General features: G+C 41.6%; 1 protein-coding gene across 1 annotated transcript; it reads left to right on the forward strand.

Moving 5' to 3' along the window:
* Window positions 1-23,602: 23,602 nt before the first annotated feature.
* LOC147603652 (SKP1-like protein 1B) lies at window positions 23,603-25,341 on the forward strand. Its single transcript, XM_086796014.1, has 2 exons — window positions 23,603-23,991; window positions 24,900-25,341. The coding sequence occupies exons 1-2, from the start codon at window positions 23,686-23,688 to the stop codon at window positions 25,071-25,073; spliced, it is 480 nt and encodes a 159-aa protein (XP_086652140.1). The 5' UTR covers window positions 23,603-23,685; the 3' UTR covers window positions 25,074-25,341.

Here is a 25,341-nt window from a genome sequence, read left to right on the forward strand (position 1 = left end):
CCCCCCCTCAATCAGTACGGAGGGTGCCCACAGTACAATTGGATATATTTTCAACCATAAGAAAAAACTGTTTGAAGCACAATAACACTTCGGACTTTGCCTTCAGTGGATATACCCATGCATGCCTTGAGTAATCATCAATGAAAGTCATGAAGTACAAGTGTTTACCAAATGACGGAGTTTGCATAGGCCCACATACATCACTATGTACAAGCTGCAATTTGCGAGTGGCCCGCACAGAACCATCCTTTGGAAACGCAGAACGCTGCATTTTGCCCAAAATACAGCCTTCACAAACATGTTTCAATGGTGCCTCAAGAGGGGGCAATGAAGCAACCATATCAAATTTCTGCAAACGTAGCAAACTAGCAAAGTTCAAATGACCAAAACGAGCATGCCATAGTTTTGCATCTGAAACTGCCTTTTCATCAGAAACTGCATTTGCTGAATCTTCCACACACTTGTCATAAGAATTGAGCCTATACAGTCCACGAAACAAGGTGCCAGATGCAATAATCGTATCACCAGAAGTCAAATCATGAACAGTACATCTGTCATCCACAAATTTGATTACAAATCCAAGTCTAGCAAGCGCAGAGAGACAGACAATAGATTCTTCTTTATCCCTGGCACATACAAAGCATCTGAAAGTGTGAAAGCGCTGCCATTTATAGCCGTAAGCATAATTTTACCAACGCCCTTCATTGGGTAAGAAGCATTATTGGCACATGTGACAGTATTCCCATTAGGGACAGCCTCAAGAGAAGTGAACATATCACGATGCGAGGTAATATGCTTAGTAGCACCACTGTCAAAATACCAAACATGAGAGTCAACAGAAACTGCCAAACATGCATCATGTACAGATGGGTCATACTGGCAATACACGCTAAACGCCCATTCTGTATCCTGCACAACATTTGCAGAATCTGCATTTGTAGAAGCATCCGCTATTGTGGCTGCATTTGACTCTTTCTTCTTTGCCTCTTTAGCCTTTAGCTTAGGGCAATTCTTAATGACATGATCATTTGCCTTACAATAGTTGCACCTGGTCTTTTTCTTGCCTTTATCAAGAGCCTTCTCAGACTTATTGTTGCTACCTGTGGAAGTAGAAGAAGTTGCAGACCTACTAATAGGAGAAGAAACAGTGGAAGGGGCTGCCTTACCACTTCTTCTCTGCTGCTGGGCAGCCATAAATGCTTGATCAACTGCACGCTGCCTGGCCCTGTTTTGCCTGGACTGCGCTTCTTGCAAGAGCTTGTTGGCTAAAGTATCATACTTGACAGCATCAGGTCTGTCCTCATTAAGAAGTCTCCACGTGGAAGCAAAAGTCTGATATGTCTCAGGTAAAGCATCAAGAACAGTCTGCACAAGAGAATGATCAGGAATAATCTCACCTGCAGAAATCAACTGTTCTTTGAGATCTTTAATCTCAGCAAGAAAAACATTCATGTCATCATCTTCTTGCATAATCTTCAATTCTAGCTCTTTACGCAGGTAAGCAATTTTTGCCTCATTACGACCTGCATACAAGCCAGCTAGAATATCCCAAGCCTGTTTTGCTGTTTTAGCTGAACGAATATGTGGGGTGATGTTCCGTTTGACAGAAAGTGCAATCAAGGCATGAGCCTGCGCATCTTTACCATCCCAACGAGCTTGTTCAGCAGTGGGTAAAACAGCAGCAAACAGTAGAGCTGCTAGAACCTGCAACATCCTCAACAGATCCTACATCCACAGAACCTGGACGTACATCCATACCCTGCACAATGTTCCACTCCTTTTGCAACCAAAACATGCTGCATCATGTATGCCCAAAGTGGGTAGTTGCTGTCTCCATCCATCAGCAGAGCAGACAACATGCGAAATACATCATTGCTGTTATCAGCCATGGCCACTGACTGAAACTGATGCAAAAGCTACCTGTAATGAAGCAAAGACTGAACAGAAGACAACTTGTGCTATGTAGCACGGTCCACAATAGAACACGTATGCCTGTTTTGCAGAAAACTGCACTGTCAAAATTTCTGCAGAAAATGACGAAAACACCTGTGCAGAACTTGAAATGCAAAAACGGAGCCCGAAACGACCTCAGATGCAAATTCTGAGAACACAAAGCCCCACGGGCTTATTTGCACAGTATAGGGACCTGCAAGCGCTCGTGAAAACTCACACCTCAATCGGAGAACGTGAGTCGGAGGGTGCTGACGGTGTAGCCCTGGGAGCCGATGCCTGCTCTGATACCAATTGTTGGAATTAGGGTTGCAGGAAAGCACACAAAGCTTGGAGAAGAAGCAGCAAGAATGCACATAACACAAAGTATTAGATTGTGTCAATGTACAAAAGATAAGTTAGCCCTAGCAGGATGGGCGTATATACAAGCCGGGGGAAAAAACCTCCTAAAGAGGGAAAAAGTGCCCCGGCGGTCCTAAGTGTGTTCACACACATCACTGCCTATGTATATGGCAACAGTGCAAAGGAAATCAACACAACCTCTTCAAGATAGGATAGGTGGTTGTGATAGCACCTACAAATCTCCTTGTGTTGACCTTCCCAAAATAAGTATTGAAACACCAGTTGTCCCAATTTCTCCTTGTTACACAATTCCACCATCAAATTGTGTACCTAAGACAAATCCAACTTTACATGAGTCTCCTTTGAGCATAGATTCTAGCACTTCAATTCCTAAATCATCTTATCTTGCTCAAATTCCTCGACAATTGCTAACCTTCCCACCTCTTAAGAAGGACATACCCAAAACCAAAGATAAGGCATTAACACTACAATTGAAGCTCTTTGGTAGATCAGTGTTTGAATAGTCTCACATTTACTAATGTGGTTCCTTATGCCTTTAGAGGATTGTGTTCTTTTTGAGATGATCTCCACCACTAGTACAAGGGTAAGCTTATCGACTCCACAATAAGATCAACAAGCCAGGGCACTTTTCTCCCACTGGGTTTTTTCCCCTCGGCGGTGATTGGCACCAATAACAAATTTTATTCCTTTCTTTTCTTTTCTTGTTTGTTAATAAACATTTTGCAGAGATCTCAGATAAACAAGAGCATACAAACATGCCCCAATAGTCCACCTACCGTGCACACAAATTAGGAAGGGAGGAGACATGCAATGTCTACAAAGAGCAAAGAGAAGCAATCTGCACAACATCAGTAATGCATCAATGCAAACGCACAACATCAACGAGCACTACAACAGGTGTATTCAAATCATAATCTTTTGTTCTTTTATGTGCTTTTAACTTTTGGATATATTGTTTGTATGTTCACACACAGTTGGCTGGTTTAAGTTTTAAATTAGTTGTTAAAATGTGGTGAGTGATTTCTAGATTCTTAGAAGACTTAGTAGAAGGTATTTCTATTTGAAGACAGTGTAGGATATATACCAACGGAGTATACCAAGTTCTTATGCTCTCGAAGTTTATTAGTTATCCCTAGTGGTAGCTACCTCTTAGGTATGGGCTAGGTGCTAGGATTCATAAAAAATTTACGAAAATCATGCCCTAAAAATATATACAAGTGAATCGAGACATGACGTGTCTACAGCCATGTGGACTGCTTGGTAGGACCTGGGGTTGTCTTAGCACCTTGGGGCAGATGCCTTGGTTTCCATGGGGTGAACACTGACGTCTAACAGATTCAGAAAAAGACCTTCAAGGACTCTATCACCTTGATAGATGTTGGTAGGACTCTGGGATACATTATGGGCCCTTGAGACCGATGCCCTCATCTTCATGGGGTACTCCTTATGTCAAAAAGAAAGAAAGGGGTCTGTTGCCCTTGAGATACTTAGCGGCCTTTAGATTCTCTTGGCGGAGGTCTCTCGGCCATTGCTTGGGTCTCATTGGGATGGAACCTTCCTCTTTATCATCTTTTACACACACACAAAAAAAAAAGGATCCAATCACCATTGCTCATATTTAGGAGTAGGTTTGCCACTTAGGAATAACTGAAATACTTGTAGGACATTGAGACTACGGTCATAACATGTGGTGTGCAAGCACACTTGCCTTTGCATAGCATTATCTACCACTTAGTCTCACTTTGACTAGTCTTTACTCACCTCTTTTAGCACTCTTTAAAACTCTAATCAGCCTTTCACTTGTATGCTCACGTGTGAAATTGTCATTGCTGGTTTTTTTTCAATAAAAGGCTTACTTGTATCCATTGTTTTTTGCAGCTTTTGCTTCTACCGCGCTCGAGGACGTGTGCAAAATAGGAAGGGGGAGTGTTGCATGACGAGTGGAGATCAATGCAAGGATGCAACAAAAAGATGCAAGTAGGAAAGCAAGTGACGTTCTTATTTAGGGCTCTTATAAAGAGTTCCAAGTTGTAGATGAGTGTGGGAGAGGGCTTAAGAATAATCCCACATGGGAAGTTTTGGGAGTTAGAGTTTTTGTATAAAAAGTGGCTCATTTGAGAGCTTAGGTACACTTTGGGCTAAGTTCATGCTAGAGCTCCTTTGAGAGAGCTACTCTCCCTCTTCTCCATAGAGGTAAAGACTCTTCTCTCACCCCATCTACATCTTTGTATGAGATAAATCTCTTCATTGAATGAATAGCAATGTCATGAGTCTTTCTCATCCTCTTCTCTAATCATTTTACTCATGCATGCTTTTAGTATTTCATTTTTGAGCATGTGGGTTGATTTGAAGCTTTCATGGAATCTTGATGCTTGAGAGTGTGCATGCTTGTAGGAAGATAGGAGTGGAGTGAGGTCTTTCTCTTTGCTTGTGTGCATAGTGATTGTATTCCTCTTGCTTGTATTTGTGAATGACTGGGTGTGTAAGAATGAGGGCAAGTTGAGCTTGTGTGTGTGCTTAGTCTAGTGTCATGTGATGGTAACCATAAGCATTCTCTCCATTTGTGGATAAGCTTTTGTGCACCGGTACGGGTTGAATCCCTAGCTCCGAAAGGGATGCAAATCCCATTGGATTGAGCTACACATGGATCATACTACTCTTACTACAAGTGAGAGAGTTTTCCATCTCTCTATTGGGCAAGCCAAATCTTTGCATGTCGGCGGACAAACATCTTGCATTTTCAACAAAGGACTTTTTTTCATTATTCATTGCTCTGTGGAGATTGATCATCCTTACACAAGCTCTGCTAGTCGGACAAACATCTTGCATTTTCAACAAAGGACTTTTTTTCATTATTCATTGCTCTGTGGAGATTGATCATCCTTACACAAGCTCTTCTAGTAGGTAGTCTAATCTAATCATGCATTAATCAAATCTACAAAAAAACAAAACACAAATACTTCACGACCAAACTTGCAGTCTCACGGAAATGACCAAAAACCTACACTCTCACAAAACTAAACCTCACAGATTTCCTTCTCACGGAAATCTGTCTCACGACACTAATTCTCACAAAACTAAACCTCACGAATTTCCTTCTAATGGAAATCCATATGACGGATTTCCTTCTCACAACACGGAAATCCATCTCACATGTTTTCCCCGATTCATGGGGTAACCCCTCACGACCTGCACTTTCACGGTTTTAACACCTGCACTTTCATGTTACATAATCTGATCTTTTCAATATCACAACTAACACACCTCGTTTATTGCTCACACCACTAACACCCTTCTCATCACAATTAACCTTCTTGCCATTATTATAATATATATATATATATATATTCTTTAAAAGAGACAACAACAAGGAGTGGTACATGCCCCACTAATCTATAGACTGATCTTTTTTACATGTATAGATGTCAACCTTAGACCCAGAAGCTGCAGAGAGCCCTACGGCGGCGGTAACACAAGCCAGTGCTACGGGATCCCCAATGGAGCCAAAAGAAAAAACCAACATGGGGGCCAAAGATGAACTACCTGGGTCCATACGCCCAAGCTTTCCATGGTGCCATCATCAGCAAAGGAGATCCACATGGCACATGGAAAGGTGCCGTTGCAATATCACAACCTGGAGTGCCTTCAAATTCTGGAAGAGGCTAAAGACGTATGACAAAGCCACCAAGCAGGTTACATTAACAAAAGCCAATGGCACCACAGAACAAGTCATGATCACAAAAGATCTAATTCGTGAAGCTTTGCAGCTCCCACCACCAGTTAAGATACACGCACATGCCTTTGACAAGATGCCTCTGAATGCTATGTTGAACAAGAGCTCCTACAACTCTAATGGAGCTGAATATGAGAACGTCAGGGATGAAGCCACAGAGAAGGCATGCAAGGCGATGTCTTTAATCATGTAGGTGAAGCTAGTGGACTGGTAGTACAACAGGGTACCACTGAACAAAATCGCAAAGGTCCATGAAGAAAAGGAGGAGGACTGGGCATACTATATACACAAGGAGATGGAAAACTACCTCAAAGCCCATCAAATCAAAGATATGCAACCCATACTTGATGACACAGGTACTGAACCATGTGGCTTCGAGGACCCTTCCAGACCAAAGCCAGCAGAGAAAATGGAATTGGCACTCCTCCCAAAGCAACCAGCGATGACTGCTGTTGCAAAGCTGCAAGAAGGGCAAGCTGTCCTCATGGAAACAAGGACAATAATGAGGCCACACAAGAAGAAACACAGTAGTAGATGACTCCTCCTCAAAGCCCCGGCTCAGCTAATTTTCAAAAACTTGTCTCCGCTCAAGAATTCTACTATGGTCAGACACACCTGCATGGGGATGCAGCAGCCAGAGATTGGAGCAGAAGCAGTGCCACAGCAGAAGAGCCCCAAGAAGCAACATCGCTCCCAGTGCAAGTTCCACTAGTGCCATTGGGTACAAGTAAAAGGCTAAGAGTTGAAGATACACCCAGCCCAAGCAAAAGAAAGCGTCTGGAGGACGAAGAGATGATCCCATAGCTGTCATTCCTACAGAATCTAGACTATGAAAATTCTTTCAAGAAATAGTGGAAGGGTTGGATGAGCTACTAAATTTGCCGCCGCATGCAAGGCTAGAAAGGGCAGCGGCCACAAGTGCATCACTGTGGGAGCAGGAACAACGACTATGGAGGTGCCATCTCCTCACGACATATATTCTTCATGATCGTAATGCCACACTCTGGAAGCAAATTCAAGAGTCTAACAACCAAGTCCAGACCTTGCAAGAACACCTGACAGCGAGCAGCGAAGGCCATACATAGGGATGTGATTATGAAGAGTTTAAAGGCCACCGAGGAGCAAGAGGCCAGGTACCAAGCGGTGGAAATCAATAATTTGGTTCTCAGCCAAACAATTATCCAAAGAATTAAAGAGAATACGAATCTGAAAGCGTAGCTAGAGCAGGCTAAAGAGCAACTTCAGAAGGAAGTTACCCACCATAACCACGAGCTAGCAGCCATCTGTGCCTAGAAGGTACAAGAGCTCCAACATACGTCCCTAGTAAAAGAAGAGGATCTCTACAAAGCCACATCCAGACGCTATCCTTAAGTCTAAAGGAAGCAGAATGCAAAGCTACCCACTTGCAACAAGAAAGAGAACAAACAAACAAGGTGCATGCGAGAGAAGATTAGAGCCCTTAATGATACCATTAGCTAAGATGCATAGAATGGTGATTGCACAAACAAACAAGGTGCATGCGAGAGAAGATTAGAGCCCTTAATGATACCATTAGCTAAGATGCATAGAATGGTGATTGCACACCAAGAGGCAATGGCGTGCAAGTCACCCAACAGTTACAAGATAGTCAAAGATTGGCTACCAAAAGACTTCAAAGAATCACAGAAGCTCAGGGAAGGGAGACTACCGCCAGACATGCGCAAGAGGAAGCAACAAGGCACTTCGAGGAGTTGGATGCTGCAAGGATGGTCAGAGAAATAGCCATATCAAACCTCCTTGCACCAATGACTCTCATATACAAGAATTGCAAAGACAACTGGCATTACAGAACCGAAGTCAAAGACAAGAACCTACAGATGAAATGCGCCTACTCCTTGAGCGAGCCTTGGAGATAGGTCAGTTGACTAGTAACTCCTCGGGCCCTCCTCAAACTCTTACTCTTCTTTTTTTGTCTACATTAACCCTCTCATTGCTTCAATATGATATAAATCTGTCTGAGGACCTAAGCCTAGGTGAACTAACCCTCATTAAGCAAAATACTAAGCGTGATGCTGATCCCACTATCATTATGGGAATTTTGCAGGGGGATGTAGTATTAACTAATCCACAGGATATTTACTTTTATCCATTGCACCCTATTGTGCTAAACCTTCGTTAGTTGGTTTCAGGTGCTCCAAAACTCTGAAATCCTGGACAACAGTGTCAAAAGATTAGACCTGTTTATTCCATATGATATTCCCGAAACACCGGCCAACTATGAGGTGGCAGCACAAAGTTATCAATGGATTATAAGCCATGGGTGGCTAGAAGTCTACAATACTCACCAGCACTTAAACTTATGTGAATCTTCCTTATATCACCCTTTTGGTATTCTAAAACTATACCATAATATCTACAAACATTTAGAATCCATGTTAACCAATGTTCTCTACACTTTTGATAAATCACATATCGAATATCGTAACATAAGTTCTGAGGACATCACTGAGCTCCAAGATTTTATGAAACTCCACAAGCCTCGCCACCCACCCCCTAGCTCAGGATAAGTTGTACATTATGAGATATTAGCCACCCAAGGCCTAGTTAAGTAAATTTTGGGTGCCCAAGTGTGAATAAGGGCCAAATGTATATAAGGCATTTTCTCATAATGAATAGACAGAATCCCCCTTTGTGCTATTTGGAGCTCTTCTTTGTGTCTTGAGAGAGATTGAGAGAGAGCATTCTAGCACTTGTGCTATTTGGAGCTCTTCTTTGTGTCTTGAGAGAGATTAAGAGAGATTGAGAGAGATTGAGAGCATTCTAGCACTTGTGCCTCTTCTATGCTTGTATGTTTCATGCTTGTGTGGGAGAGTGAGAGAGACTGATTAACTTATACGATGGTGCGAGAGCGACTCTAGGGTGGTGACAGCGTGGAGGTAAAGCTTAACAAGTAAGCTTGGAGGCCTCAAGGGACTCAAGTTCAAAGCATTGGTAAGTGCCATATGCGATAGTTGTGTTCTATTTCTCTTCCCTTAGGTGAATGCATTGAGTTCCCTCTTAGAGGTGTGGTAGCCCATAACAACGTTTGACACAGATGCACTGTTGTGGATCACGTAGTTGTGACCGAGTCCTCTGCCGAATGGTCTACCGCTCATGGGGTGTACCTTCCACGTACATAGATTGATCTTGAATGTAAGATCTTTTCTCCAAATGTATATGTGGTCAGTATCCCAATCATGAATCATTTTAGATTCTCTCATAAATGGTCTACCAAGGATGCAGTTGTATGAGACTGGCTGACGACCAAAATTTATCACCATGAAGGTGTGGCGGTAAGTGGTTCCCAAGATATTAATCTTAAGATCCCTTCGTAGACCAATGGATCTGGCTATGGATCCATCAACGAGTTTAACCAGCAAAGTACTGTTATCCAAGGCAGGTGCTCCCCATTTTTCCCAGCATTGCTTTGTAACAATGCTTACATCTGCTCCATTATCCAAGATTCCTATAACTTGGTGGCCATCAAAGGTTATCGGCAAAGCTACATTAAGTTCATCACCTTCGAAGTACTATCCAACCTTGTTCACTTGGCATCCTTCTATCCAATCTTTCAGGTCATTCCATAGGCTTGGGCTACTTTGAAGCAAAGTGCCGATAGAGATTTGGACCTGAGAAGAGAGGAAAGCAAAGAGACTTGCAATGCCTCTTAGAACGGGGGTTGTTTCATGAAGGTTAGTTTGGCGTTGCCTTAAGCTCTTTTGTGTGTAAGGGATAGAAACATGGATTTTTGCGCTTGTTCCCTTAAAATGGTCATCTCCCAGGTTCCTGAGATATTCGGCTACCCTGTCTCCATGCTGGGGGGTAGCTACTGAAGTAGGAACTACTACTTTTGTTTGCCTTTGTGAGGGTAGTTGGTGTGGAATCTCTCTTAGATACACCTGAGCTCAAGGTATGTGGTAGGAGGGTCATCTTCCAGTTACGCTTGGCATTCTCTGACCAACTCTTGGGCTGCCAGGAGTCTCTCCTTTTCCTCAATGGGGTTAGGATACTCCGTGAGCTTTTTAGCAAATGGCGGGTATCAATGGGTTCTTTGGATTGGGTTGTAGCATCATGTAGCAAATCTTCTTCTTCAAATGAAGAGGTTAAAGGGTGAGTTGTGGTGCTCTCTTCCGAACGACTTTTGATAACTACTCGGCTTTCACCCTTGCCAATCTTTATGGCTTTCTTTCATGAACGCCGAGTCACTCGTGCTTGTTCGAGGGCTCTTGCTGGGCCTTGGACTTGTGAAGTCGATGCCTCTCTAGCAGCATGTGCCGCAACCCTCTACCAGTTTTGTAGTCTTGTGAGACGGCATTGAGCGAGACTACTCGGATGAAGCCGTCTCTAACACTCAGCAAGTTAAGGCTGGTGTTGGGATTAGCTTCGTGAGCCTTCCCAATCATTCCTGGTCTTAGCGAAAAATCCTTATACATATGATCAATACCACACCCAACACACAATGGGGTAAAGGCAGGAGGCTGCAGAGGTACTCGCTATCCCCTTCTTGTTGGGACACTCAGCCACTCGGTGAGGTTCCACACAATCATAGCAATGTATGGGTGGTTGTTTTGTTATCTGATTCATGTTTCTGGCCCGTGGTGCTGGAGCTGCTAAGTACACACGGTACATTTGATCTCCCTCCATAACGTAATGACTGAAGGTTTGTGAGGGTGGGCTTGTAGGGTCTTGGGTTTAATAGATAGGAACTTGTGAAATTTTCCCCTTGTTCCCATCTTCAAAGAGCTTCATCAGGGTTAGTTGACAAACTGGTGCAACTCTTGGGGCAAACGAGGGGCTGAGGTGGAAGAACTAGAGATGGTAAGGGCATTTTAGGTACGCTTTTAACATTTCCTCTTTGGCCACTTCTTGGCCAGGTCAAGGTGCATTATGATGCACAAGTGCTCGCAAGGCTAGCGGTTGCCTAGGGTTGGCGAGCAACGCCTCAGGTAGGGCTCTTGCTAAGGCAACTTTCTGATGGTAGCAATTGGAGACCTCATGATTGCCCCATTTGACACAATAAGTACAGTAGAGGCTTGGACGGGGTCTCAGGTGTGGACACTCCATTCCCATATGGTTAGCTCGACATGTAGGGCACCATACAAGTTCCCTCCTAGGATAAAGATAAGGTTGGCCTCCGTGGTTCAGACCTTGAACTAATTATCCATTGTTGGGTCATTTGCTGCATTAAAGCAATGGCCAATTGCTCAACATTTTGTCTCGATGTGGACTCCTTACTTTTGCCATCGGTCTTGAAAGAAGATTCTGATGTGCCTTCGTGGAGTTCTCGGGAATGAGTTCCCTTGAAATTGTCCTCAAATCCATATCACTCCTGCAACATTGCTCAAAGGAGGTATGTCCCAAGGCATACAATGAGTTGTGCAAGGGCACGTCATCATCAAGACCCTCTAGAAATCTCCCTATTAACCTTTCATCAGAGAACCTGGCTCTGGCACTACAGCGAGAAAGGAGAAATCTGACTCTCTTGATATAGTCTCTGACGGTCTCGCCTTCTGCGTGACATTATGTAGCTACTCAATGGGGCTCCACCTGGTACCTTGGTGAGAATATCCTACCTTGAAAGCCTCTTTCAAAGCTTCAAAGGTGGCCTTATCCTCAGTCTTCAAGGACCATTGGCCTGCTTTTCCATCAAGGGTAAGGCCGAAGGCACTCACCTTGACTTGGTCTTCTACATGGCCGGCGTGACATTTTTTCAGGGCATTCTCATGTTGATGGAGAGTCTAGTGGCTCAGAGATGAGCCTTGATAAGGATCTTGGGATACCAGTTTATGAGAACACCTAGTGTAAAGAAGGCTATGGAAGCCATGAATGCAAAGCTACGAAGATTTGGGAGAGTGAAGAATCCTGTGCAGAGGTTTACCTATGATGGTTATGTGGCACATCACTATGCATACATGGCAAAAGTTGTGCAGGTTGTAGAGCCCACATGCATTGATCTGTTGGAAATGTGTGTTGGGAGAAAGCTGTGGATGAGGAGATGGATGCAAAGTAAAACATGACAGTGATAGAAGCATAAGCAGGTACAAGGCTAGATTGGTAGCCAAAGGGCATCACAAATTTGATTAAACATCTCTAGATGTGGGATTGGATCTCCGGTCCCATCAAATTTTGAAATAAGTTTCGAGATGTTTACGGGTTTATTCCACTCCTCTAATCTTGGTGCAGGTGCCGATTGCATTGGTGCTGGAGGTGTGATGCCAGCCACCCCCTCCCTATTTCCATCGCCAATCTCAGCATTTTTGGCATCAGCCCTGGCACAAGTAGAGTTTGAGGAAGGGTTGGTGAAACACTGGGGCCGAGAGGATAATATACCATAGGAGGCCCATGTCTAATTGGTGGGTTTAGATGCACCACTTGTTGTCCCATGTGGTACCTAGGGTAGACTACTTGCTGTGGGTATTGCTGATATACAAGCGGACCGGGCTGATGTGAAGGGCCTGGGTAGACCCTTTTGCCTTGATGTGACGTTCCTGGTCCCAGAGATGATGGACCCACCGGCCCTAGACTTTGTGCCATCCCTTGGGATCTAAACTGATTAGCTATACGGCTCTTTAGAGACGAGTGGTTCTATATGGGTTTGTTAGCTTTTGCTTTGTCCTACTTCAGCTCTAGGGTCTAGAGACGGAGTAGGCTTGCTCTCTTGGGGTTGGTCCATGCCTCTCACCCTGGGTTGAGGTTCTTCTGACTGTGTATTTCGCAGGATAAAATCACGTAGCCTCGAAGCAAGGCTTCTTTGTGAATGTGTGGGAGAGGTAGGAGTTTGCTCTTGGATAGATAGTATGTCCATACACTAAAGTTTTAGCTCTCCGGTTTTGAGGTCTTGTGTCCCTTGTCCTATGCTTGGGTGGTCTTTGTTTTCACTGGTACTATCAAAGATAAGCATCGTTTGACTCCACTTGGTATTGACCGATGGGTCTGATCTTATCAGAGAAGGAGCTTCCTAAGAGTTCACTTCGTCCGTCAAAGAGAGGTCTATTTTACACTAGTCTACCCGATCGTAGGTGCATGGAAATATGGAACTGTAGTACCAAACCCCTCTGAGAGAAATGAATTTTTTTAAAAAATGGAATAGCCCTACGCTTGGGAGCGAACGGACATACACTTTTAGAATGTAAAGGGAACAGGCGTTCGCTTCTCAGGGGAGAAGGAATGGACGTTTGCTTAGAGATTGGCATGGACGTGTGCTTCAGAGTTGAAGGATGGAATGGGCGTTCGCTTCAGATCAGAAGGGAACGGGCGTTCGAAGTTAAGTGTTGTGTGGAACAGACGTTTGCTTTTTCAACATGTGAAGGGAACGGGTGTTCGAAATTTGGTCCAGAATGGAATGAGAGTGGCAAGTAAGCCACGGATGTTCACTTTAAAAAACTGAGTGGAACAGACATTCGCTTCCTATTTGAAAAGGAATGGGTGTTCGCTTGCGAATTCAAGTGTCAGAGAAAAAGACATGGATGTGGCAGATGTGGAACACCCGAGGCAATTGCAATTAAGAGCAGGAATGGGCGTTCACTTCAAATGAGAAGGGAACGAACGTGGTGGCAAGTCTGACAACCTCCCTGGATATCCTCTAACAATATAATATCCCCCTAGATTGAATGCACTTCAATGAAAATTATGCCCAATTAAATGCATTTATTCTATTTTTATTACCTCTACCACTTCTAAATAGGAGATATTACCAGATATGGATCGTAGATAGAAGGAACGGACGTGGCAGATTTGCCATGGCCATGGTCTGATAAGCGAGCGGACGTTCTCTTCTCAGAGCAGCTTGGTTGGCAGAATGCAGTTTTGCTTGGGATTTTTTTCAATCACCTATTGATTAGGTATCTTCCCAGTATTTTTTGTGTTTTTGTTTTAACAAGGAACTAAAGCTAGTCCCTAACTACTTATTGATACCTATGATGCATTATTTAAGCTAACAAATTTCAATTAATTTGAAGATTAAGCTAGAATGCAAACATAAAGAAAAAACACATAAATTTGAGGTTTGCTTGAATGTTAAGGGCAAGGTAAAGGCACTCACTTGCTTTTCCCACTCTTAGTGAAGACTCAAATGCTCCAATGCTCGATTAACAACCAAAGCTCTAGGTAATCATCATAAAAAACAACACAAAACAAGGTTAATCAACCCACCGATAGATTTGCACTCCAATAAGGCTAAATCAAGGACTCTAACAAATGAATTGAGTAGAGGACCCTAAGCCAAATGCTTTTCCCAAAAACGGCACCAAAGATGTTAAGGAATAACATACTACCTTGCATACACAAGAGAAAAGAGAAGAGAAAGATGCTTGCAAGAGTCAAATCCAAATGGATATCACTTGGCCAACCCTATGAGGACTAACTCCTCGATGTGAAGCCGCTAGGGGCTCACTCCACACTCTCCTTGTGTCACCCAAGAAGAGATCCAATGCTAGGTAAAGAGCAAGAGGGAAGGAGCTATGGAGAGCTCAACCTCTACCTCATGCCACTAGTATGCAAGTAAGAAATGGTAGATAGCAAGGAGAAGGTAGAGAAGGAGAGAGAGAAGAGCATTACCATTCCTACTCACATGCACCAACAATCAAGCAAGCAAGCAACCACACAAGCAAGCAAGCAACCATAAACTCAAATGAGAGAAAGAGAGAGAGAAGGAAAACTCAAGTGAGACAAATGGGATTGTCCCTTTTCATATTTCATCAAATGCCTTATATACATGAGTTCATATTTACAATGTCCGGCTGCCCAATTACAAGTCGAGGCCCAAAACTAGTCTTCCTAGTTTTACGAGCTCTATGTACATCAATTCCTTATGACCGGCTTTACACATGCCATAAGTTCGGTCATCCCATGTCTCATATACAATCAGCAAGATAAGTTACAAAAGGCGCATAGCCGCGTGAAAGGTCATGTTAACCGGAGTGGTTACCAATTTTTCATACTCATCTTCGTCTTTGCTACAGACCAAGATGTCATTAAAAAAAACAACCATGAAATTCTCATGCTTCAGGAATATACGGTTTATTATACGGCTAAATGAATATAAATGTAGCTGGTGCTCCAGGAATATACGATTTATTATATAGCTAAATGAAGATGTAGTATTAGTAAGTCCAAAAGGCATTACTAAAAACTCATAATAACCCGTTTGTGTACGAAGGCCAAGATGTCATCAAAGAAAACAACCACAAAATTTTGGTGCTTCAGGAATATACGATTCATTATACGACTAAATGAATATAAATGTAGCTGGTGCTTCATGAATATACAGTTCATTATACATCTAGATGAAGATGGAGTATTAGTAAGTCCAAAAGGCATTACTAAAAACTCATAATGGCCCGTTTACGTGCAAAAGGTAGCCTTTCGTTCTAACCTGATGATATCATGATTTAAGGTCAATTTTCGAAAGACCTTGGCTCCTCTTAACTTATCTAAGAGATCATCTACATGTGGGATAGGATATCTATTCTTAACAGTATTCTTATTTAAAGCTCGGTAGTCTATGCACATGTGATCTTCTTTTTGACGAGAAGAAGAGGTGATCCATATGGTGAACTCGTGAAGCAAACACACTGGTGAAAGCACCATCTCCTGCAAACACCATCGCTTGCAAACACACTGGTGAAAGCACCATCTCCGGCAAACACATTAAGGGAGGCATCGTTCATTGTAGTAAGCCTTGATGTAGCCGCCCCCCGCGAACCCTGCAAATGGTGCCAACCCTACACAAAAATATGTGCCAAATTGATGGGCCTCAGCAAAAATCCAAACGGCTACATTTTTTATAAAAATATTATTTTTTTATTGGCTAAAATTAGAAAGTACAACATAACACACAGCCATTCGTGCCATGGCTTGCACAATGAGGGCTTGAACCCATAACCTTGGGACTCTTCAACAACCCCTTTATCCACTGCATTATCTCGCGGTCTGTAATTTTTTACCCTCTCCCTTTTTATGTCTTTTTAATCAATATCAAAACAAAAGAAATATATCTTATAACTTCTAAAACTAACCTCCTCCCTTTCCTTATTAACTCCCTTTTTATTTTATTTTTCAAAAGAAAATCCCAAAAACATTGTTTCTTACACTAACCCCCTTCCATTCATTTTGTTTTACAATATATATATATATATATATATATATATATATATATATATATAACAAAAAAATATTTTTAATATCCCCCCTTTTTTCATCTAGGAGCTAGATGAGAATGGCCGGACTGTCTCTATCCAGCCTTAAGTACTTATTCACTATGTCTTTTGCACTCTTTGGGTGCCTTAGCCTTCTTTGGCTCTTGGCTTTTGATGCTGGGTTTCGTGTTGGTCACACATTCTGATCCTAGGCTGTCTATGGTATGCTTGTAAAGTTATCATCAAAGTTTATGGCATCCAAGCAATATTCAGCTAGCATTTGATACCTTTTGGCGTATAACTCATCATGTCGTTGCTTACTTCTTAATACTTCTAAGAACAACAAAACTAGCCTTGTTTGGCCTGGGTTTTTCTCTATGGGGCACCTATTCTTCAAGTTCTTGAGACAATTTGATACAGTCTCCCAATGTTTCATGTTCAAGCTACTTGAATTGGTATAGCTAGGTTACTAAGCTATGCTTTATACATGTCTTAGAGAATACTATTGTGAATGCAAGATCTAAATCTTCCATGGTCTCTCTCTAAGAATCTTCTAGTAATAACTAAAACCAGAGCAAAGCGATATTCTTTAGAGTTAACCAAAAGTATCTATCTTGGTTCAAGTATCAGTCACCCTTTCTACAGTATAGACTTGCTTGAAGGCAGCTATGTGGCTATAGAGATCTCTCATTCCAATGAACTTTGAAATTAGCTTAGCCATGAGAGAGATTCTTATCCTAGGATGACTATATTCAATTTCCTCTCTCAGTCCCATGGTAGGTCTCATGTTTCATCTTATTTCCAAGGTTATGTGAGATCTAAACCTAGTTTTCCTTAGTTCCATAGCTAGCTCATGAGCCATCATGGTGGTCTCTCTAGGTTCCCAATACATAAAATGGCCCCATGAATCTATAGGCTAGCACCCCAACAATACTTCTCTTGGTTATTTCAGAGGTACGAAGCCTGACTGTGTCTGAGGGTATCCAATGTCCATGTATCGGTGCTTCTAAACCCATTTGTACGCTTGAGGCCCTATTGTCTCAGCTCTTGACTCTCACAATTCCATGTCCCATGTGTATTGGTTTTATTGGTTCAATCAGGGTTATCGGCCTAGTTCTTTTGAAATTATCTCTTCTCGTTGTTCTCCTCCCAATGGATGCTCCTCTCGTATTGGGTCTAATGTGGAGGAAAGCCTCAACTCTACTTTTGGTTTACGGTTTGTATCCTTTGTGGAAAAAAATAAAAATTCTCCTCTCACCCGCTATGCTTCCTAGTCTTGAAGTGATTTATTTCCGAGAGATCCTCATTTTCAATGTTCTATGTTGGATGGGAATACTCCCCCCTACACAGGCCTTTTTGTCCTACCTCGATGTTCTATGTTCTAGGTCTATGTTGGATGGGAATACTCTCCTCTGCCTACACCTTTTCATCCTCCTTACTTCCTCAACCACTCTTAGGATGTATGTGTTACCATTCTCATCCACATATTGCTAGCGGGATGATAACATCTGCTAAAAAGGGGAGTGTAAGGAAACTTATGGTTTCCCTCATCATTCCTTTGTGTGTTCATGATGCTAAAGAGGTTGCCTTAGGTATCCTCATATAGGCCTGTCTCAGCTTGATTGACTCTAACACGTCAATCACATTCAAAAGTTAAGTGGTTATCGACTTTGTGCGAGCTCTTGAATTCTCAAGGACTTTATAAGGTCCTTGTGCCCCTATTGGCACATCAAATGAACGAACATCAACAGAGTCTCGCATGGGGATATACATATTTCCCTTAGAATCAACATAAAACTCGTGTCTAATGGACTGGCTTACATAGTTTTGTAAGTTGTCCCCATGAGAGCAAGACATTCTACATAAACCCATTGTTCCTGGCTTACATAGTTTTGTAAGTTGTCCCCATGAGAGCAAGACATTCTACATAAACCCATTGTTCTTCATGGTCCATCATATTGTTGTGCCCTATTGATGTGGTGTGCAGTTTGAAGAAGCAACCATATGGTCATGAATGCTAGTCTCAAGAGCAAACCAGTGGTGGTGTGGATATTGCAAAAGATATGGAATTCACGAGATAACCAATTGCTACCATGCCCTAGAGAATGATGAGGATATTTGGAGTGCTAACATTGCCAAGACTCTCACAACCATTAGCTTTACCCGTGCCACCTCCCAGTGGTGTAGATGCATTCCACCAACAAAAACCAGATTACGGTTAGGAATCCTTATAGGGGCATGGAGGTCCCACCTCTAGTGTTACCTTCTCAATCAACCCTACCCTAGGAGCTTACAAACCAAGGCGAGCTCTACCATCATGCTTTAGGCTCTCACAAAGTGCCACTTTAGGCTCTCACAAAGTGGCAAACTACCTAACAAGAGAAAACCCACAACTAGTTACGGTGCTAGCCCACCATAGATGGTGTACAAAGTGTGGCATTGATGACTTGATCAACAATGATTACTCTCTCAATACAATAACTCGAAAATCAGGTTGGGAATTGTGAGTGTGTCATGTCTGGCATCATCCTATACTGGTTTTAGTGCTTTATAGTGCTTCACTTTCCCTCTAGTGCTTCAAACTAATACAAATAGTGCTTAATTATTGTGTTTAGTGCTTTTAACATCTTGAAAGTAGTTTTGCACAACACAACATTTACGTACTTTTGTCTGTTTTATAGTGCTTAATTATTGTGTTTAGTGCTTTTAACATCTTGAAAGTAGTTTTGCACAACACAACATTTACGTACTTTTGTCTGTTTTATAGTGCTTCACTACTTTAAGCAGTTCACACAGCTTTTAAGTGCTTCACGGTGCTTTATAATGGGTGTCATGAAATTCAAAATGTAACTCATGCCTTCGTAAATTGGTTCCAATGAACGAATTGATGACCATATTCAATGTGCCTTCAATAAGGCCCTAACATAAGCAACGGGAGCCTTGAGAGCAATCCTCTCTACCCCTATGACTATTTTAATGGTGAGTACTAGAGGCATGGAATGAATATATATATATATATATATATATATATATATATATATACCTAGATGAATCCAGGAACATGCCCAAATTGAGTGCAATTTATAACCTCATGGTAGTCATCCACGAGACAATAAACCATCAACTCCATCATGCATAGTATGGACTAGATACTACGACATCCCCACTAACATCATTAGTGCCCAATAGTGGGTGTAGAACTTGGTATCAATATATGCTCCCACACACACACACACCCCCCCCCCATGCACACACATAGCATACATTCATACAAAGGTCTACGTACTGAGTTTGTGTCAGAGCTCTGGAGATATAGGGCAGACTCAACCATAATGAAGTGTAGCACCAAGGATCATAAAAAATAGATAGAATTATTACAACAAAAGGTAGTTGATAAGGCATATGCACCACTTAAGATAGAAAGAATCAACACAATGAAGTCCACCAATGGATGAAGAAGCAAACCAAGCTATTAGGATATGCACGGTGAGTACCTGAAAGGAAAACTAGAGGCCTGGAATAAAGTCCACCAATGGATGAAGAAGCAGCCTAAGCTATTAGGAGATGCAAGTGAGACTAACCATGAAGCCAAGGAGAACCAACTGAAGATGTAAGTGAGACTAGCCAAGAAGCTGAGGAGAACCCACCAAAGATATACAAAGGTGTACCTATCAACATAGGGAGTAAGTACTTCAAAGGAGACAATATGAATGCCACCATTCCAACCAAATTAGAGGGTGTGACATGATTGTAATCTTAGATGGGGGCACAGGAGTAAGGATGCTACAAAGACATGTGGCGAAGACAAGGGAAGAAAGCCCTTGAAACCTTCTAAGATTGTCCTTAAATTAGCCAATGGAAATTTAGGAACACCTATAGGAATCTTGAAGGATGTGGAAGTAATGTCGTGTGGCCTAGCCTATGAGCATACCTTTGCTACTGTTGACTTTGGAGGGCCCACTAATTATGATGTTATTCTTAGACATCCTTTCATGCATCAAATCATGATGTTAATCCACAACTAGGGAAAGAGATGACATCTACCTCCACCAAGAAGGTAGTACCATCATCAAGGTGAACCTAAAGAACCATTCCTACAGGGATGTAAACAGGATGCCTATCTAATACGAAAATCGTAAGGTATGTATCCCAAGACCAAAAATGGAGAGATCATAGAAACTAGGATGGACCCAACGATGCTAAAAAAATTGACCTAGCATAACCTAAAAAGGTTTGGATCTCAAGTGATTTGGCCCCTAAAAGAGGAGATCAAACTTACAAATTTGATCAAAGAATACATAGATATATGTGCTTGGAACTATTCATCAGACCTAAATGGAGTCCCTCTGGAAGTTTGTTGGCACACAATTCCACTTGTGGATGGTGCCAAGTTAGTTAAAGTCCATACACGTATAATGAACTAATTCCAAGACTATTAAGGAAGAAGTCGATAGACTCATTTCCAGTTGACAATCTATCAATAATATTAAGTGGAGAACTACCAACATGAGTGGAAGACGACCCTTCCAGACACTTCCCTATTTCAAATAAGTTTAGTGCTAAGATAGAGTTATGAAATTGCTTAGTTCTTGATCCATGACATATTCTCATTAGAGGAGTTAATGCCCTTTACAAAAAAGAGACAATTGGTTAAGACTACACGCTCGTCTTGGGGCAACTTTACAAAAAAGAAAAGGATGATATCTTAAGACTATGTGTGTGTTTGTGTGTGTGTGTGAGGATGTGGATATTCTTGAACGAGCTCATGCTAGAGTTGGTGGAGGACACTTTAGGGGTGAAATCATTGCTCCCTCATGTGGATGGGCAAAGATTCTAATCGCCTAGCATAATTTATTCTATATCAAGACTGAGAATTATAAATTTCTTCAATACAAAAATAGAAAGGCCATCAAGGACTTACACACACATACTCTCTCTCTCTCTCTCTCTAAATGAATGAATTCTAGTGTGACATTGGAGTGGAGGACGTGGCCGGACAACCGGTTACTACTAGCACACCCATAAGGGAAGTTACATTTGTGGTTCTACGGCAAATTACTAGATAACACTTGTTTTGGCAAAGGCTAAGGTAAGCTCTTGTCTTCATACACTCTAATACTAATTTGTTACTATAACTTATGTTAGTTAATTTATATTTGAAGCCTTACTATAACTTATGTTAGTTAATTTATATTTGAAGCCTTACCACCACTAACGGCTACAATTCAACCATATTACATCGTGTGCTTTTGTGTTTGTGATTTAGGTAAAGATTGAATACATGGTGTCTATTTTAGGGGTCACTTTGTGTCTTCATATGTCAATATCAATTGATGTTTTAGATGCAAGCAAAACTTTCTTTAGGTTAAGTTATTTATTTTTAATATGGTGGATGTGATGTTCCTTATTGTCCTTTGTGTCTTCATATTTCAATTTCAATTTATGTTTTATTTGCAACCAAAACTTTGTTTATGTCAAGTTTTTTTTTTTGATATGGTGGATGTGATGTTCCTATATTGTCCTTATGTGCTTGTTTCTGAACATGAAGAAATGGATATATGTTATCCTATTCAGGTATCAATAGGTATCTTTTGTATATTTATTTCTCTAGTGCTTATATGCTTAGGTCATCACATAAAATAGATATATCTTACTAGCTATATCAAAAATGTGATTGAGCATCATTGATACTTGTGATGTTACAACATTTGTTGCTTTACAAAACTTGTGTATTGTTTTTATTTTTTGATAGTTTGTTTAGAAAAGATTATGCTCATCATTATGTGCCTTCTCAACCTATATCTTTCATCATTTGAGTTGGATACATTGTATTTGCTTTTATACCAAAGATAGGGACTAGGTATTCGATTTGAATCTAGCTCTATTATAATTAATTAATTATGTAGTATTGTTTTATTTTAATGTGCTATGATATCCCAACTTACATTTTGTTTTATTTTAATGTGCTATGATATCCCAACTTACATTTTGTTTGGTTAATTCTAACATGAAGGGTTGCATGGTGCCTCACTTTTCTAATGTATATCAATATTTTTTATCACTATAACTTGCAATTACTACATGGCATCTCACTTTTCTTATGTACATGTACATCCTTGTTTAATATCACCTGTATACATGAGATGGTACATGTACACTTTATGCACACTCTTTAAATTAGAGAAATGTTGTGTTATTATAGTTTTCTAAATAGGTTTGACATGGAGTTTTAACGTGTTTCCTTCAAGGTCACAAGGCATTAATAAAGATATAAGAACCTATGCTTAGAAAGCTCTTAATAAATCAATGTTTTTTTTAAATCATGAGCTTCCTTGTTATATGCCACAATGATAGATGAAGCTTTCTGTGTGCTAAGGGGAACCAGAAACCTCTACATTGAAGTAATTGTTAGTTTTTTCAAGTCTTTATATCATTAGGATGACCTCACCATATTAATAAGGATTTTTATCATTGATTATTGATGCACTCATTTTGAAGCTATAAGGACTATTTGTTACGTCAAATGTATAATCCTTCTTTAGTACAATTCAAGCATCTTCTTGCCTTCAACATTGAAAACCTTGTAAAAATGAAGGCTTCATTAGATTTGTAGGGTGTGTCCAATTAATTTGTAGGGTGTGTCCAATTAATTTTGATTTTCTTATGGATTTTGTTGCAAAAGATGATGGGTCTTTCCACTCTCCTTATGTGTAGCAGATGTTCTAGCTAAAGTGGGTTCTTATTCTTTGAACTCTTCTAAGTAAGAATAAGAAGATTATCAATTTATATGAGATAGATTTAAAATATCAATGTAAACAGTAAAACACGTGAAAATACTTACGGATGGATCGTTGAAGCTAAAAGGATTTTTGAGAAGGTTTCATGTGAGTTGGAGATTGGGTAATGACCTCTTGCTAACTTGGGCTCGGTTCAGACGTTGGCGACAGCCAGCTCTCAGGACAAGTATGCTGCTCCTTCCCAATTCACACACAACGGCCCTCCTTGCTGAGTTCTGATGAGGTGGAATGGCAGATTCGAGACGTGGCACTCTCATCTTGGCTTCTTGCAGTGGTGGGAGGTCATCCCCGTGTGATGCGCTAAACCTTGCTTGTGGGCCGGTGGAGTGCTAGGGGGGTGAGGTTGCTGTGCCGTCTCCCAGGGGTTGCAGAACAAAGAGCTCTCCAATCTTCTTGTGCCAACTCACACGCAACGCCCTTGCCGTGTGCCTTTTTGTTGTGGCTGCCGTTCAGCCTAAAAACAGTTGTATGGTTACCAACTATAAGTTTGGACCCATTAGGGCGGACAAGTCTGAACAAGGCTTTTGCGGGCGGCCGCTCTAAGGTGTAGACGTACGTGTGAAGCACCATGAGGTGCCACCGCTTCTCTATATAATAATAATCTCTTTTCGCTGGTATCATCAGCCAGGCGTTCCAGAGCAGAGAATCACACAGCTAACCCTAACCTTAGCTCTTCTCTGTGGCAGCTATGTCGAAGGACTCCAAGGTGAAGCTGAAAGCCTCTGACGACGAGCTGTTCGAGGTGGAGGAGATCGTGGCATTTGAGTCGCAGACCATCAAGAACATGGTGGAGGACACCGGCACGGAGAGCGTCATCCCTCTGCTCAACGTCTCCAGCAAGATCCTGTCCAAGGTCATCGAGTACTGCAGATACCACGCCCTCGAGGCCCCCAAGAGCGGTGACGACAAGCCCGGCCTCGCCGAGGACGAGATCAAGGCATGGGACGCCGAGTTCGTGAAGGTCGACCAAGCTACGCTCTTCGATCTCATCCTGGTATGCCTCTTACCGTAATTCGCTGCACTGTTCTGGCTAACCCTAACCCTAACCTTAACCGCAACAGGTTATTATTATTATTATTATTATTATTATTTTTTGCCGAACTGTTTTTGCTGCCCATGGCCGTTAGATATTAACTCTAAGTCGTCCTGAGGCTACCCTCGTTCCGTGTATATATGCTAGGCAGCATACATCTGCTCCTTTTACCAGATTGATGTGTCTAAAGGGAGCTCTTTCCTGCTTGCTACAGTCTACTGAATCGAACTTTCGCTAGCTAATATGTAATGGTCTGCTTTTTCATGGATGGCCCCTGGATTCTCACGAAAACTAAAAACGTGCCAAAGCGGATTAGCCACCAGGCTAATTCGTGCATGAAGATGATTAATCACTTTGACTGTATTTCAAATACTCAATTCAGTAGGGCTGTGGATGCATGTCTGTTTGGCCTGATCTTTTTTTATGGTCAAGTAAGTAACCGAAACCTTAACATTGACTGCTTCTGTAGAATCTGTAGCTTTTTGGATTTTTTGTTTTATGGTTTTTAAGTTTTTCTGTATCGCTTGGTGTTGGCTTTTGAGCAAACACTGCCTTTGCAGAGATAGATGGCTTGTTTGGCTGATGTGTGGGCGTTTAAGCTCTTGGTTGGCTGATTTGTATCTGACAACTATCTGTGCATGCTGTTTCGTTCAAGTTAGATTTGGCTTTTAGATGTTCCTTCTTTCTTTTTGCAGTTAGGTTAGCTAAGGTAAAATTAGGCTTTTTAGTTACTTCTGTTTTTCCATGTGACATACTTCCGAGAGACATGACTGGTTACAAGTCATCACAGGCTATTGCTTTGCCATGTTTGGGTAATAAAAAAAGCCTTAGTTGTTTTGCTTTCTGAGCTTTTTCTGCTCCTTCCCCAGGCTGCCAATTATCTCAACATCAAGAGTTTGTTGGATCTGACCTGTCAGAGTGTTGCTGACATGATCAAGGGGAAGACACCTGAAGAAATCCGGAAAACATTCAACATTAAGAATGATTTTACGCCTGAGGAGGAGGAGGAGGTCAGGCGCGAAAACCAATGGGCTTTTGAATGATCTAATTAAGTCAGTTCCACAGCCACATGGAAAGGAGGAATTTGATAGAGTTGGCTTACGGACAAAGTTTGAGACTCAGTTTTTGCAAGACTAATATCAAACAGAAGAAATGGATGTAGGATTTTGATAATGGGCTTGCAAACATATTTAAGACCCGTTTAAGTCTTATTGCAAATCTAGTTCCCCCCTTGCACTTATCAAGCAATGCTGTGCTTAGGAATTGTAGCTGATTGGACTCTGTATATGATCATATTGATTTGGTATGTTC

This window comes from Cibotium barometz, chromosome 63 (assembly GCF_041138505.1).
Source record: "Cibotium barometz isolate CiBa-2024 chromosome 63, ASM4113850v1, whole genome shotgun sequence".
Lineage (NCBI taxonomy): Eukaryota > Viridiplantae > Streptophyta > Polypodiopsida > Cyatheales > Cibotiaceae > Cibotium > Cibotium barometz.